Source organism: Schistocerca gregaria, chromosome 9, assembly GCF_023897955.1.
Source record: "Schistocerca gregaria isolate iqSchGreg1 chromosome 9, iqSchGreg1.2, whole genome shotgun sequence".
In the NCBI taxonomy this organism is placed as follows: Eukaryota; Metazoa; Arthropoda; class Insecta; order Orthoptera; family Acrididae; genus Schistocerca; species Schistocerca gregaria.
In genome coordinates this window covers 108,407,205-108,424,044 of record NC_064928.1, presented here as the reverse complement: position 1 = coordinate 108,424,044, position 16,840 = coordinate 108,407,205, and the positions used below count along the sequence as shown (strand labels likewise).

Here is a 16,840-nt window from a genome sequence, read left to right as displayed (position 1 = left end):
TACTCAGCAGTGGAGTGTGCACTAATGTGAAACATTCCAACACATTAAATCTGCATGCCTGACCAAGATTTAAACCTGGGACATACGACTTTTGTGGACAAGCACTCTATTGACTGAACCACCCACTTCCTTTTCTGACACATCTGGGAGGTAGGAGAAGAGGTACGGAAGGAAGTGAGGCTGTGAGAGCAAATTGTGAATCATGCTCGAATAGCTCAGTCGGCAGTATACTTGCCTGTTTAAGGTAAAGGTCACAGATTTGAGTCTTGTCCAGCACACAGTTCTTGATCTATGAAGAAGTTTAATTGCCACATTAGATCACCACCCTGCAAGGGGAAAACGGAGAAACTACACAGCAGGCACACCCACATCAACAAACCCACACCCAACCCCACCCACACAAATACACAATTCAACAGTTTGTTCCCAATAAAAAAGGGGAGCCTTTACATAAATATTTTCACCACTTGCTCAAATAATTGCTGCAATTTCTCTGTTGTTGACCTCCTTCACTTCTCAGCATTGTTTGTATTTATACAACAAAAATTTTAGAAATTCACTCAATATTGTCATTGTTTTAAACAAATATATGAGATGAGAACTGAGCAGAAACCTACAATGGAAGCCATATCAACAATAGATATGAGTTTGGCGTAGTCATTGTAAAGGCATATTTGAATTCTGATAAGCATAATTGATTCTCGCTAGCAAGGATTTTACTAATCCAAGGCCGATTGGGGAACAGCCACTCGAAACAGAAAGCACTTCATTTGACCAGTTCAGAAGTTGCTACAGGACATAATTCTCAAGATCAGCTTTTTATAATTAATTATTATACCAAGGACATATTGCCTCACTGTACCCGCCAAATCTTAACTTTCAGTTTATTTCTAGTTGGTTAGTACTTACTAAATCTGCTTCCTGCTGGTACCCATTCTGTTACATAAGAATTTATTCCATCTTGAGGTCAATGCCTGTGATAAATTCACCCAACTGGCCCTTGCCATCAAACACCCAATCACCATTACCATTATATTTGAATGACATACCCTATGCCAAGAACGTGCTCCACCAACGCATTCTACAACCAGCTTCCTCACAATGGCAGCGATATTCTCAAAAAAATTACAGATCTCATCTGGACCAATGACAAATGACACTGAAATTAGTGTCTAAAATGAGAGGGAGTGGTGCATTTAATAACTGTATGCCGGGCATAGTAATAAAGAAATAATTTGCACTAATTCACTACTAACCTGTCACACTTTATTTCTTCTTTGCTGGGTTCCTATGGGGTGTTGCTGGTCGCCCAGAATTCATTCCTGCATACTGGTATTTTGCCTTCTTTTCTGATGGTTTCAAAATCTGGAACAGGAAAATAAGTTCAGTAAGTTAATTTAGTGAGCTATGAGGCACTTCTTTATATCAAGACAAATAATTGCATAGTTCCCACGGAACCACAAAATGATTATTGCCATGCCTTCACGTTACTAGTGTATGAAGTTTTTTGTAAAGTGAACATAAAAAAGTCGATATCTGGGACAAAAGCGTCTAACGGCTACTATGACTGGAATGACTCTAGAGAGTTGATAGGCTCAAAAAACACAGTTTAATCTCTAGGGTCTAGAAATTTCAGGAAGTTTTTCCCTCAGGTGAAAGACAGGAAACAGGAAAAGAAGGTTGGTTGGTTTGGGGAAGGAGACCAGACAGCGAGGTCATGGGTCTCATCGGATTAGGGAAGGATGGGGAAGGATGGGGAAGGAAGACGGCCGTGCCCTTCGAAAGGAACCATCCCGGCATTTGCCTGGAGCGATTTAGGGAAATCGCGGAAAACCTAAATCAGGATGGCCGGACGTGGGATTGAACAGTCGTCCTCCTGAATGCGAGTCCAGTGTCTAACCACTGTGCGGAAAAGAATGGTAACATGTATATCAGCTGAAGGGCAGGAAATCCACTAGGTATAGGAAAAAGATTCAGAAGTAAAAATAGACTAAGAAGCAAGATCTATGTGCTTTAAAAACTCAGGCAGAGCAAAAAATTACTTGCCCTTCCACAAATCATAAGCACTCGAGAAGCACTGCTGTTATTTGTCTTCACTGTCAAATATGCACTGATCCATCTACATCCTGGATAGTCGTGACCTTGAATAAGCACTATTTTAGTAAGTATTTTGGACCACCTATCTTGCGAGAAATTTCGTTTCTATTGTGCGTGTCATGAGCGAAAAGGTGGACACAGCTTATCACCAAAGCACCTAGATTTCCTGCACATGGAGACATCTGCTCATAGGGAATGTTATTCCCAGAGAACACTGCCCCACCTCAGAGATTCGCTGCGGGCCACAGAATCTTGCCTTCCAAGACAATGGTCATGATGACACTGGTCAATGGAGACACAACGAAAACATACAAAGCTAAATGAAGAAGGCATATATGTATTGTGAGCTATATCAAGCCTTTGTTAAAGCCTTGCTACAGTAGAATCTAATACGGAATATCATAACTGGGATAAAATACATGTGCAATACAGAAGCAGTACAAGAATTTATTTTGTAGTAATGGGTGTTTGAAATTTTCACCTGGCACGGACCTGGCATCTTCAAGAACTGTTAAGTAACAGTGACCACAAAAGCTTTTAGCCTAAATAGTCCACCTATATACAATGCCGGAACAATGGTAGGTGCATTACATTCCACACCAAATCATTTTGTATGCTTTTACAGTCACTCAACAATGACACTTTTCTGCACACTACAGTTTGTCAGCAAATAGCCACAGACTGCTGCTCACTATCAGTCACATCATTAATTTATATAGATAATAAAAGTGGTCCTACCACTCCTCCATATGGCACTCCTGATGATACCGTCATCTCTGATCTGTCACTTATGTCTTCGAGCCACTCACCTACCTGGGAACCTATTCCACATGCTTGGCCTTTTGTTAACAGTATGAAGTATGGCACAGTGCCAAATGCTTTCTGGAAAGCTAGGAATAGAGAATCTGTCTGCCACCATTCATCCACAATTCACAGGATATTGGCGAGGAAAGTGCAATCTGAGTTTTGCACGAGAAAATCTTTTTAATTCTGTGATTAGGCACATACATAAATGACTTTGTGGATGACATCGGGAGTTCACTGAGGCTTTTTGCGGATGATTCTGTGGTATACTGAGAGGTTGTAACAATGGAAAATTTTACTAAAATGCAGCGAATTGGTGCATGGTGCAGGGAATGGAAATTGAATCTCAATGTAGACAAGTGTAATGTGCTGCGAAATGCAATCTGAAAACAAAGGAAGTAGGTTACAGTATGCTTGTTCACCCACTGCTTGAATACTGCTCAGTGTGGGATCGGTACCAGATAGGGTTGATAGAAGAGATAGAGAAGATTTAACAGAGGGCAGTACGCTTCGTTACAGGATCATTTAGTAATCGTAAAAGCATTACGGAGATGACAAATAAACTCCAGTGGAAGACTCTGCAGGAGAGATGCTTAGTAGCTCGGAACAGGATTTTGTTGAAGTTTCGAGAAGATACCTTCACCGAGGAGTCAGGCACTATATTGCTCCCGCCTATGTATATCTCGCGAAGAGACCATGAGGATAAAATCAGAGAGATTAGAGCCCACACAGAGGCATACCGACAATCCTTCTTTCCACGAACAATATGAGACTGGAATACAAGGGAGAACCGATAGAGGTACTCAAGGTACTCTCCACCACACACCGCCAGGTGGCTTGTGGAGTATGGATGTAGATGTAGATTCATGGACACGAGCTCTCATAGTTAGAATATGCAGCAAACTGACATTAAGGATATTAATCTGTAATTTTGTGGGCCCGTTCTTTTACAGAACTCCCCCCTGTATTTTTTCTGGAGTCCACTTATGTCTTCGAGCCACTCACCTACCTGGGAACCTATTCCACATGCTTGGCCTTTTGTTAACAGTATGAAGTATGGCACAGTGCCAAATGCTTTCTGGAAAGCTAGGAATAGAGAATCTGTTGCCACCATTCATCCACAATTCACAGGATATTGGCGAGGAAAGTGCAATCTGAGTTTTGCACGAGAAAATCTTTTTAATTCTGTAATCCAGTCCTGTAACCCGGAAGGTGTACACGATCAAAGGGAGAGCCACGTGTGAAAGCACCCACGTGATTTACCAACTGACCTGCCTATACTGTGACGCTTTCTATGTGGGAATGACCAGCAACAAACTGTCCATTCGCATGAATGGACACAGGCAGACAGTGTTTGTTGGTAGTGAGGATCACCCTGTGGCTTAACATGCCTTGGTGCACGGCCAGCACATCTTGGCACAGTGTCACACCGTCCGAGTTATCTGGATACTTCCCACCAACACCAACCTATCCGAACTCCGGAGATGGGAACTCGCCCTTCTGTATATCCTCTCTTCTCGATATCCGCCAGGCCTCAACCTCCGCTAATTTCAAGTTGCCACCGCTCATACCTCACCTGCCTTTCAACAACTTCTTTGCCTCTGTACTTCCGCCTCAACTGACATCTCTGCCCTTACTCTTTGCCTTTAAATATATCTGCTTGTGTCTGTGTATGTGTGGATGGATATGTGTGTGTGTGCACGAGTGTACACCTGTCCTTTTTTCCCCTAAGGGAAGTCTTTCCGCTCCCGGGATTGGAATGACTCCTTACCCTCTCCCTTAAAACCCACATCCTTTCGTCTTTCCCTCTCTTTCCCTCTTTCCTGAAGAAGCAACCGCCGGTTGCGAAAGCTAGTAATTCTGTGTGTGTGTGTTTTTTGTTCATTGTGCCTGTCTGCCGGCGCTTTCCCGCTTGGTAAGTCTTGGAATCTTTGTTTTTAATATATTTTTCCCATGTGGAAGTTTCTTTCAGGGAAACATTCCACGTGGGAAAAATATATCTAAAAACAAAGATGATGTGACTTACCAAACAAAAATGCTGGCAGGTCGATAGACACACAAACAAACACAAACATACACACAAAATTCAAGCTTTCACAACTGGCGGTTGCTACGTCGGGAAAGAGGGAAGGAGAGGGAAAGATGAAAGGATGTGGGTTTTAAGGGAGAGGGTAAGGTGTCATTCCAATCCCGGGAGCAGAAAGACTTACCTTAGGGGGGAAAAACGATAGGTATACACTCGCGCGCACACACACACATATCCATTCGCACATACACAGACACAAGTGTGTGTATTACTGACAAAGGCCTCAATGGCCAAAAGCTATAATTTTGTCAATCTTTTTGTTGTGTCTATCGCGACTCAGCATATTCGCTATATGGTGAGTAGCAAAGTTTCCTTCTCAAAAAAATATTATAGTGTGAGTGGGAAAATGTCACCATTATTCTTACATAAGATATAGGATATAAACAGAAGTCTCCAGATGTACATCGCTGAGTGTTATGAAGCTGCCAGCTACTTGTAGTTTAGGATGTAATTTTTGCTAGCAAAGCAAGCACCCGATAATCTACTTGCAGATTATCCAGTTTGCACATTATCCATGGATAAGCTATTTCTTCTTCTTGTAGCACTGTTATGATGTCTTTGCAAGTTCATTAAAGAAAGCACTAGATTTCATGATTTGTCTAGGTTGATTTAAATCTGTCAATTAAATTGTTTACCAAAAAAATTCAACTGCTGCTTTCACCACCAAGTTCCAAAAAAGACAGATTCTGTGCTACAATTTCAACATTTTCATACTGGACTAAATGGCCGGTGTCAATGCAATTTTCTGCCACAGTCAATTTAATCGACTGTAGGAGTCGGGTGTACCTATTGTGTGTGACACATCTTTCCTGTACAGTGCAAATCGTTTGCACAATATATGGAAGGCCAAATTTGTAGGGCATCTTTTAAAACCCCTGCCTCGTGGAGCATCGAGTCATCTTTAGCAAAACAAACTAACTTTGTGTTTGACACTTTTTTTTAATAAACTCTTCGACACATTGCTCAGTTAATAATGACACCAATAACATAACATTGATCAACACCATAGCAAAAATATTAAATTTAACAATATTATTGGAAATGAAAGTTGCTACTCACCAAATAGCAAATATTTCAGAAACCAAGGTGTTCGTCAAAAATAGATGACTGATGCACACACATGCATGCACTCACAAACAAATGCAACTCACACACACTACTGCTGTCTCTGGCAACTGAAGCCACACTGTGTGTGTGTGTGTGTGTGTGTGTGTGTGTGTGTGTGTGTCATGTTGCTGCACTCCGAAAATTTAAAGATTCGATTATTACATGATAAAAACATCAGGGCGCATATCCACAGATGACGGTTTGTCGAATTTTTAAATGAATAAAAAATAGAGTTGATGTATTATTATATCCAGAATAAATATTAACATTTAAATACATTATTATGCACGTGACTCGCATTTCACTGACATTAGACGATGTAGGCCCCAATCCCACCATCTGGCATCCAAAAATATTTTCCCCATTCGATCTTCAGGTAAATGTCTTCAGTAGATTTCCTATCTGTATATTTGCCTAGCTCTTTCCCAAGAAGCCAAAGGTCAATACCAAACCATCTGCTCCTGGTGAGTAGCACTTAGGAGGTAGGCTTCCAAAAGTGTCACTGAAACAAAGGAAGGTAAAGTAGGTCTAACAGCAATAGTACCCCTCGCAATATCAGTTTTTTCTGCACCCCCGTCCATACGTAATACATATTCATGCACATATGAAATCTCCAAAGTCTTATCCACACTGTATTCCTCAAAACTTTGTAGTTCAGTTTCTATTTTACAGTCTGTTGATAACAGTGTAGATAGTTCATACAGAAACATCTGACTTAGAGAAATATTCAAAATTTACAATTTGTGAAACCCACATGCACTGTTAGACTTTGACTCCTCTGGATAAGTATATGTTTTGGGATCAATATACCTTATTTGAAAGCATCCATTCCATCTTCTTAAAAACCATCTTATCTTTTCTGAGAACCGTGTAATTCAAAATTGGTGTTCTCTTAAGTATTCTAGAATGTGTCCACCTCAAAATGTAACCCATTCAATAGTAATATTTCTGTTTTCCCTTAATAGTATTTTAGTTTATGAAGTATTGCAATTAGACAATCTGAGTTGGTCGAAAAATATCAACAAGCTTTGGAAACCCTGTATGCATCCTAACTTCCGTCTGGTAAAACAAATCCATCATATGCACCTATCTAGGGCATGAAGCCAACTTCTACCTTTGTCAGATAAGTTCCAGGACAAATTTAAAAAAAAAAAAAAAAAAAAAAAAAAAAAATAGAAAATGGCACTTGCCAAATACTAATCCTAGATCCTACTGAAATAGCCCCTTAGTTATCTATACACAGTTGTCAACATTTCTGGAGATCTTGAAAGCAATCAGGGAAACTTTCAACTGCAATGCTTGTAAGATCTTTGTCACAGCCTGTTGAATGCAAGTGATATCTTAATGAAGCTTTCCTTACAATCACATTTTCACATGTGGAAATAAGACAATCGCAAGGCGAGAGGTAGGGTGAATATGGTTGATGTGGGACAGCATAACAGAATGTCTGGCCAGATACTCGACTCACCAAGCGGTGGCAGAATACACACACAAAAGGAGGTTGTAATTAGGCAAGCTTTCGGAACCAATGGCTCCTCCTTCAGGCAGGAGGGTTGAAGGGGAAGGAAGAAGGGTGAAGGGAAAGGACTGGAGAGTTCTAGGAAAATGGGTAGATTTCAGGAAAGTGATCCAGAACAGCAGGTCAGGGAAGACTTACCGCATGGGATGAGAAGGAAAGACTGATTGCTGGGGACTGCATCAGACGAGATTTGAAAACCTGAGAGCTTAAAAGTGGAAGACAGGATAATACGCAGGTCAGAGATTACTGCTTAAACTTCATGCATGAGTTAATAAGAGTGACAAGGTAAGTGCATTGTACATAACAGAGATGAGAGGGGGGCTGTGAAAAATAGATTGGTAAGATGATGAAAGATGTAGAAAACTAAAACTTTTAAAACTTTTCTTCACTCCAGATACTCAATAACAGGTAAAGCAGTATCAGATCTTGCATTGTGGTAGTCACCAGCCCTCAGAATGGTACAAATCAGGACGGCAATGTTGAATTGCTTGTCATAAACGTTTCAATGCTTCGATGCAAAGAGGTTGGCTCACTGCTTGACTTGGAGGAACATACTCATGGTGAACTAATCCTTTACTATCAAAGAGTGCTATCAGCATTGTCTTTGTTCTTGAAGGTTGTCAGACTTTTTTCAAGGCTTGTGATCCAGGTCTCCACCATTCAGCAGTTTGATGCTATTGTGAGGGTCATACTGGTAGCACCAACTTACATCTCCAGCAATAATCCTTGACAAATGTGGGATAACATCTGGGCCTATCCAATGGTTCAGCGGAAATTCTTCATCTATCTGTGGCGTGGACTGGGCGGTTTTTTAGGTTAGAAGGCCTCGGGAAAGTGCGGGATGGGCTGCAATGTCAAAGGGTGCTTGGCAATTACAGGACGTGCTTGGATCAAGGAACAGTCGGAATTATAGTTGTAAACTGTTGTAGTTGCGCTGGAAAAGTCCCTGAGCTTCAAGCGCTAATAGAAAGCACAGAAGCTGATATCGTTATAGGTACAGAAAGCTGGCTAAAGCCTGAAATAAGTTCTGCAGAAATTTTTACGAAGTCTCAGACGGTGTTCAGGAAAGATAGATTAGGCAGAATTGGTGGAGGAGTGTTGGTGTCTGTCAGTAGTGGTTTATCTTGTAGTGAAGTCGAAGTAGATACTCCGAGCGAATTGGTGTGGGTGGAGGTTATACTTAACAGCCGAATTAAGTTAATAATTGGCTCCTTCTACCGACCCCCAGACTCCGATGATACAGTTGCGGAACAGTTCAGAGAAAGTTTGAGTCTCGTAACAAATAAATACCCCACTCATACGGTTATAGTTGGTGGGGACTTCAACCTACCTTCGGTATGTTGGCAAAAATACTTGTTCAAAACCGGTGGTAGGCAGAAAACGTCTTCCGAGATTGTCCTAAATGCATTCTCCGAAAATTATTTAGAGCAGTTAGTCCACGAACCCACGCGAATTGTAAATGGTTGCAAAAACACACTTGACCTCTTGGCCACAAACAATCCAGAGCTGATAGAGAGCATCATGACTGATACAGGGATTAGTGATCACAAGGTCATTGTAGCTAGGCTCAATACCATTTCTTCCAAATCCATCAGAAACAAACGCAAAATAATTTTATTTAAAAAAGCGGATAAAGTGCCACTAGAAGCCTTCCTAAAAGACAATTTCCATTCCTTCCGAACTGACTATGCGAATGTAGACGAGATGTGGCTCAAATTCAAAGATATAGTAGCAACAGCAATTGAGATATTCATACCTCATAAATTGGTAAGAGATGGAACGGATCCCCCGTGGTACACAAAAAAGGTCCGAACGCTGTTGCAGAGGCAACGGAAAAGGCATGCGAAGTTCAGAAGAACGCGAAATCCTGAAGATGGGCTAAAATTTACAGACGCTCGAAATTTGGCACGTACTTCGATGCGAGATGCCTTTAATAGGTTCCACAACGAAACATTGTCTCGAAATTTGGTAGAAAATCCGAAGAAATTCTGGTCGTATGTAAAGTACACAAGCGGCAAGACGCAGTCAATACCTTCGCTGCGCAGTGCCGATGGTACTGTTATCGACGACTGTGCCGCTAAAGCGGAGTTATTGAACGCAGTTTTCCGAAATTCCTTCACCAGGGAAGACGAATGGAATATTCCAGAATTTGAAACACGAACATCTGCTAGCATGAGTTTCTTAGAAGTAGATACCTTAGGGGTTGCGAAGCAACTCAAATCGCTTGATACGGGCAAGTCTTCAGGTCCAGATTGTATACCGATTAGGTTCCTTTCAGATTACGCTGATACTATAGCTCCCTACTTAGCACTCATATACAACCGCTCGCTCACCGATAGATCTGTACCTACAGATTGGAAAATTGCGCAGGTCGCACCAGTGTTCAAGAAGGGTAGTAGGAGTAATCCATTTAACTACAGACCTATATCATTGACGTCGGTTTGCAGTAGGGTTTTGGAGCATATACTGTATTCAAACATTATGAATCACCTCGAAGGGAACGATTTATTGAGACGTAATCAGCATGGCTTCAGAAAACATCGCTCTTGTGCAACGCAGCTAGCTCTTTATTCGCACGAAGTAATGGCCGCTATCGACAGGGGATCTCAAGTTGATTCCGTATTTCTAGATTTCCGGAAAGCTTTTGACACCGTTCCTCACAAGCGACTTCTAATCAAGCTGCGGAGCTATGGGGTATCGTCTCAGTTGTGCGATTGGATTCGTGATTTCCTGTCAGGAAGGTCGCAGTTCGTAGTAATAGACGGCAAATCATCGAGTAAAACTGAAGTGATATCAGGTGTTCCCCAGGGAAGCGTCCTGGGACCTCTGCTGTTCCTGATCTATATAAATGACCTGGGTGACAATCTGAGCAGTTCTCTTAGGTTGTTCGCAGATGATGCTGTAATTTACCGTCTAGTAAGGTCATCCGAAGACCAGTATCAGCTGCAAAGCGATTTAGAAAAGATTGCTGTATGGTGTGTCAGGTGGCAGTTGACGCTAAACAACGAAAAGTGTGAGATGATCCACATGAGTTCCAAAAGAAATCCGTTGGAATTCGATTACTCGATAAATAGTACAATTCTCAAGGCTGTCAATTCAACTAAGTACCTGGGTGTTAAAATTACGAACAACTTCAGTTGGAAGGACCACATAGATAATATTGTCGGGAAGGCGAGCCAAAGGTTGCGTTTCATTGGCAGGACACTTAGAAGATGCAACAAGTCCACTAAAGAGACAGCTTACACTACACTCGTTCGTCCTCTGTTAGAATATTGCTGCGCGGTGTGGGATCCTTACCAGGTGGGATTGACGGAGGACATCGAGAGGGTGCAAAGAAGGGCAGCTCGTTTTGTATTATCGCGTTATAGGGGAGAGAGTGTGGCAGATATGATACACGAGTTGGGATGGAAGTCATTACAGCATAGACGTTTTTCGTCGCGGCGAGAGCTTTTTACGAAATTTCAGTCACCAACTTTCTCTTCCGAATGCGAAAATATTTTGTTGAGCCCAACCTACATAGGAAGGAATGATCATCAAAATAAAATAAGAGAAATCAGAGCTCGAACAGAAAGGTTTAGGTGTTCGTTTTTCCCGCTCGCTGTTCGGGAGTGGAATAGTAGAGAGATAGTATGATTGTGGTTCGATGAACCCTCTGCCAAGCACTTAAATGTGAATTGCAGAGTAGTCATGTAGATGTAGATGTAGATGTAGATGTATCTTCTTTCTGTTCATCTTTTAGTGTGTGAGGGACAACTTCCACATTAAGTTTCTGTTTCTCTAAATCTTCGTGTAAGATCTTATGACACACATCACAATTCAAATTAAGTTGTTCTGACATTGCATGCACAGTTACACGATGGTCTTCTTGCAATAACTGCCTTACATATTCCACATCTGAATCGGTATGTGCTGTAGACAGGTGACCAGCTCTGGGATCTTTCTGCACTGAAGCTTTGCCTTTATGAAAACTTTTGTGCCATTCAAAAACATGACTTCTCGAAAGTGCCTTGCCTGCATATGTTTGCTTAATCACTGCCCACATTTCACTAGGGGTTTCCCTGAGCTTAACACAGAACTTAATTTTCACTCTTTGCTCACAATCAGCATCTATTTTACCTTGTGTGTTACTAAGCACAACCCTCCCACCAAGTGAATTTGGCAGAATCATGGCCAAGGTAATTTCAAGAATGTGTGGATACCATATAACATATAAACATTTGTTCCTTTTTAGTACTGTAAACTCGAGGGGGGGGGGGGGGGGGGGCGCTGTCCTGAAGCTTTTCTGACAAGGGGAGTATCAATCAAAACAGTGTCTTTGCTTAGTGTGTATTTGTACTTTTTTGTTTTTGAAGTTACTATCTAAAGTGCAATAGGTTATTATTCTAAAATTTTATGATAATTGTACTGCGCGCATCTTTAAATTGGCGTTCTGCACAAAGCAACAGTCAGTGGCCAGCATTTAGTGTGTGCAGTTCCCAGCGAATTCAAGCCTAATACTCAGCATTTAAACAATGGTGTCATGCAGACAGTAGCCAACATTTTAAGACCATAATCACAACGTAACTTCCAGAATGAGATTTTCACTCTGCAGCGGAGTGTGCGCTGATATGAAACTTCCTGGCAGATTAAAACTGTGTGCCCGACCGAGACTCGAACTCGGGACCTTTGCCTTTCGCGGGCAAGTGCTCTACCAACTGAGCTACCGAAGCACGACTCACGTCCGGTACTCACAGCTTTACTTCTGCCAGTACCTCGTCTCCTACCTTCCAAACTTTACAGAAGCTCTTCTGCGAAACTTGCAGAACTAGCACTCCTGAAAGAAAGGATATTGCGGAGACATGGCTTAGCCACAGCCTGGGGGATGTTTCCAGAATGAGATTTTCACTCTGCAGCGGAGTGTGCGCTGATATGAAACTTCCTGGCAGATTAAAACTGTGTGCCCGACCGAGACTCGAACTCGGGACCTTTGCCTTTCGCGGGCAAGTGCTCTACCAACTGAGCTACCGAAGCACGACTCACGTCCGGTACTCACAGCTTTACTTCTGCCAGTACCTCGTCTCCTACCTTCCAAACTTTACAGAAGCTCTTCTGCGAAACTTGCAGAACTAGCACTCCTGAAAGAAAGGATATTGCGGAGACATGGCTTAGCCACAGCCTGGGGGATGTTTCCAGAATGAGATTTTCACTCTGCAGCGGAGTGTGCGCTGATATGAAACTTCCTGGCAGATTAAAACTGTGTGCCCGACCGAGACTCGAACTCGGGACCTTTGCCTTTCGCGGGCAAGTGCTCTACCAACTGAGCTACCGAAGCACGACTCACGTCCGGTACTCACAGCTTTACTTCTGCCAGTACCGGACGTGAGTCGTGCTTCGGTAGCTCAGTTGGTAGAGCACTTGCCCGCGAAAGGCAAAGGTCCCGAGTTCGAGTCTCGGTCGGGCACACAGTTTTAATCTGCCAGGAAGTTTCATATCAGCGCACACTCCGCTGCAGAGTGAAAATCTCATTCTGGAAACATCCCCCAGGCTGTGGCTAAGCCATGTCTCCGCAATATCCTTTCTTTCAGGAGTGCTAGTTCTGCAAGTTTCGCAGAAGAGCTTCTGTAAAGTTTGGAAGGTAGGAGACGAGGTACTGGCAGAAGTAAAGCTGTGAGTACCGGACGTGAGTCGTGCTTCGGTAGCTCAGTTGGTAGAGCACTTGCCCGCGAAAGGCAAAGGTCCCGAGTTCGAGTCTCGGTCGGGCACACAGTTTTAATCTGCCAGGAAGTTTCACAACGTAACTTGTTTGTCAGTTTGTTTGTGTAGTCAGTCCATAAGCATCAATTAAGTATAAATACCACATAATGTTTCGTACCAATCACTATTATTTTCAAGTCGGCAAGCACTCAACACTCAATTTGTAAAGGTCTCTATTAGTGAACTGTTGGTATGCTTTTATTGTGTACAGTCACTTTGACACTGAGGTGGGGCCTAACAATCACTGTTTAATGCTCTGTATCACCAATGAATAACTGAACTGTGGAAATTAGTTCTCTGTATGGGACTGGTGCTCTATGCAGACAATACATTATTCCCACTTATGTAATCATTCTGATCTGTTGAGTGAATTATATGAAAACTAATGGTCAGCAGATCATCATTGTGAGTGCCCACATTAATGCACACCTATAAGTGTGCTGTGTACAATTATTTTAATAAATCACTTCAAAATCCTTCCAATTGCCAAAAGAGCTTTGCAAAGAACACTATTGGGAAACATAACTTGCAGGTCAGTAAGTTTGCAATATACACTGTGTTTTTTAAATAGCAGGAAAAATATATTTTGGATTATTTGTGTCTGATTATCTGCAAAGTCTAGAGTCTGCAATAATCTGGTTAAACAAGCCTCTTCTGTACTATTATAGGGTTTAAATTTTGTGGACGTCATCTCAATAAGTTTAGATATACTGAACTGAAATATGGTGAATAGTTGTTCCTGTGTTTGTGGAAAAAGTGATCTGACAGACAATTGAAACTCTGGTGCACCCGAAAGACATTCAACAGATTTCAAATTGGCATTTTTGGTGGGCTTATCTGACACACACATTGCCCCTTACCATGTTGACATCAGCTTTATCACCCCAACACATGGATATTGTTAGTAAAAACTTCATCACTCTGTGGGATGCAAATTGCTCTCTAAACTACTTTGATAAACACAAGTATTACTGTTTCCATCAACCAAATCCAATGACTCCAAAAATATAAAAAGCTTGACAAAGCACCTCACCACTTCCACCGAGTATCACTTTTGAGGTAAACTTTGGAAATAAAGATCACAGTTTTAAGAAATTCAGAAACTAAATCTACATAATACTGTCGTCTAACAAAATTAGAATTTTATAAATATACAGTCCCTGGCCAAATTATTAGATGCACTGCACATTTTAAATGATATTTGTAATAGTTGCACGTTGAGTACTATATTTAATGTGATTAATCGAAAAATTTATAACAGTTATGCAGGGCACTTATTATATTGTTGAATTTTGGTATCTATTGTTGCTACATGACATTGGATTGTTGACTTATTGTAGGTCTCAATGTGCAGCGTACATCATACAGGAAAGGACCTGTTCAGTGGCGTTCTCGCTTGTAACTGGGTGTAATACTTTGTTCGCTTTGATTATCAACTTCGTAATATCGAAATCACGATTGATTGTTTAACAGTCAGATATTACGAATTGTGACCTTTAAAATGGGTAGAAGAGGGGACATTTCACCCCCATAAAAAAAGTTAACGTCAAAGCCCTCATTAATACGAAAATTTATTCCAATCGGAAAAATTCATGAAATTTGGAAATGTTAGACGCATGCATGAGGCACATAAATAAAATTGATTCAGCTGAATAAGTGAGCCCCAGAAGGAAGAATAAATGTGGAAGAAAACCAATTTGCACCCAAAGCTCAGAAAGATTTCTCAAAATAATTTGCCTAGAAAATAGATTTGAAGCAACAAAACAGATAAAATCTCAACGAAGAGGCTAATGTGAATGCAACTGAACACACTGTTCATAAAAAGTTGAACGATACTGATTTCAAGACTTGTTGACCCGCTAGAAAACCAAAGTTAACAGTCACAAAGAAAGGATGTGTCTGAAGTGGGCTAAACAATGGTGTGATAAAGATGTGGTCTTCTGGGGATCGGTAATTTAACTTTAAAATTATTTATGACATTATATAATCTGTGTAAATTTATTCATAGTACATTAACTATGTGCCATGGAAACCAGGATGGCTCTGTCCTATGGCAACCTCTTCATGTGCCACATGGAAGAGGCTTTCCTGAAGACCCAACAGCTGCTTCCCCTGGCCTGGTATTGGTTTATAGATAACATCTTTATGAAACTTCCTGGCAGATTAAAACTGTGTGGCAGACCGAGACTCGAACTCGGGACCTTTGCCTTTCATGGGCAAGTGCTCTACCAACTGAGCTACGCAAGCACGACTCACGACCCATCCTCACAGCTTCACTTCTGCCAGTACCTCGTCTCCTACCTTCCAAACTTTACAGAAGCTCTCCTCAGTTGGTAAGCACTTCCCCATGAAATTCAAAGATCCCGAGTTAGAGCCTCGGTCCGGCACACAGTTTTAATCTGTCAGCAAATTTCATATCAGTGCACACTCCGCTGCAGAGTGAAAATCTCATTCTGGAAACATCTTTGTGGTCTGGACTCATGGTGAAGAAACACTCCTTAATTTCCTCCATAACCTCAACTCTTTTTCAAATCTGAATTTCACCTGGTCCTTCTCCTAAACCCAAGCCACCTTCCTGGATGTTGACCTTCATCCTGTTGAAGCTCACATCCACACCTCCGTCCAGATCAAACCCCCAAACAAACAACAGTACCGTCACCTTCACAGCTGCCATCCATTCCACATCAAACGCTCCCTTTCCTACAGCCTAGGTATTCATGGCAAACATATCTGCTCCAGTGATGAATCCCTCAACAATTACACCAATAACCTGACCAGTGCTTTCCTCTCCTGCAACTATCCTGCAGACCTTGTCCACAAACAGATCTCCCAAGCAAGACATTCCTGCCCGTCCAACAATGTTCCTACCCCCAGACCACACAAAAGCATCCCCCTTGTCACTCAATACAACACTAATAAATTGGCCTCGAATACATCAACAAATTGCTCCGTCACATAACTTTCTCAAGTCATGCCCCGAAACGATATCATCCCTTGATAATATTCTCCCCACACCACCCAGATTTGCCTTTCGTCGCTCCCCTAACTTCCGCAACATCCTTGTCAAACCCTACAATATTCCCAGACCACCTTCTCTACTCAGGAGTTCCTACCGCTGTAACACACGCCGCTGCAAAACCTACCCAATGCATCCCCCCCCCCCCCCCCCCAACCACCTACTCCAGCCCTGCTACTGGTAAAACACACACAATTCAAGGCAGGGCCACATGTGAAACAAAATGTCATTTATCAGCTGACATGCCTGCACTGCACAGCCTTTTAAATTGGTATGATGACAACTAAACTGGCTGAGTGCATAAACGGGCACAGACGAACTGTCCGCCTAGGAGATGTCCAATACCCAGTAGCAGAACATGCCCTCCAACATAACTCTAGGAACCTGCTACACCGTATGTGCCATTTGGCTTCTCCCACCCAACACCAGTCCCTCAGAACTGCAGAGATTGGAACTTGCACTCCAACACATCCTTTCA

The 16,840-nt window shown here is 42.0% G+C and overlaps 1 protein-coding gene across 1 annotated transcript in view; it reads right to left on the bottom strand.

The window, feature by feature from the left end:
- LOC126292261 (serine/threonine-protein phosphatase PP1-beta catalytic subunit) overlaps positions 1-16,840 on the bottom strand; it is an 83,766-nt gene that overhangs the window by 15,839 nt on the left and 51,087 nt on the right. Inside the window, exon 7 of the mRNA XM_049986161.1 lies at positions 1,257-1,365. Within this exon, the coding sequence (XP_049842118.1) occupies positions 1,267-1,365 (99 nt within the window). The 3' untranslated portion in view covers positions 1,257-1,266. The remainder of the gene's footprint in view (positions 1-1,256; positions 1,366-16,840) is intronic.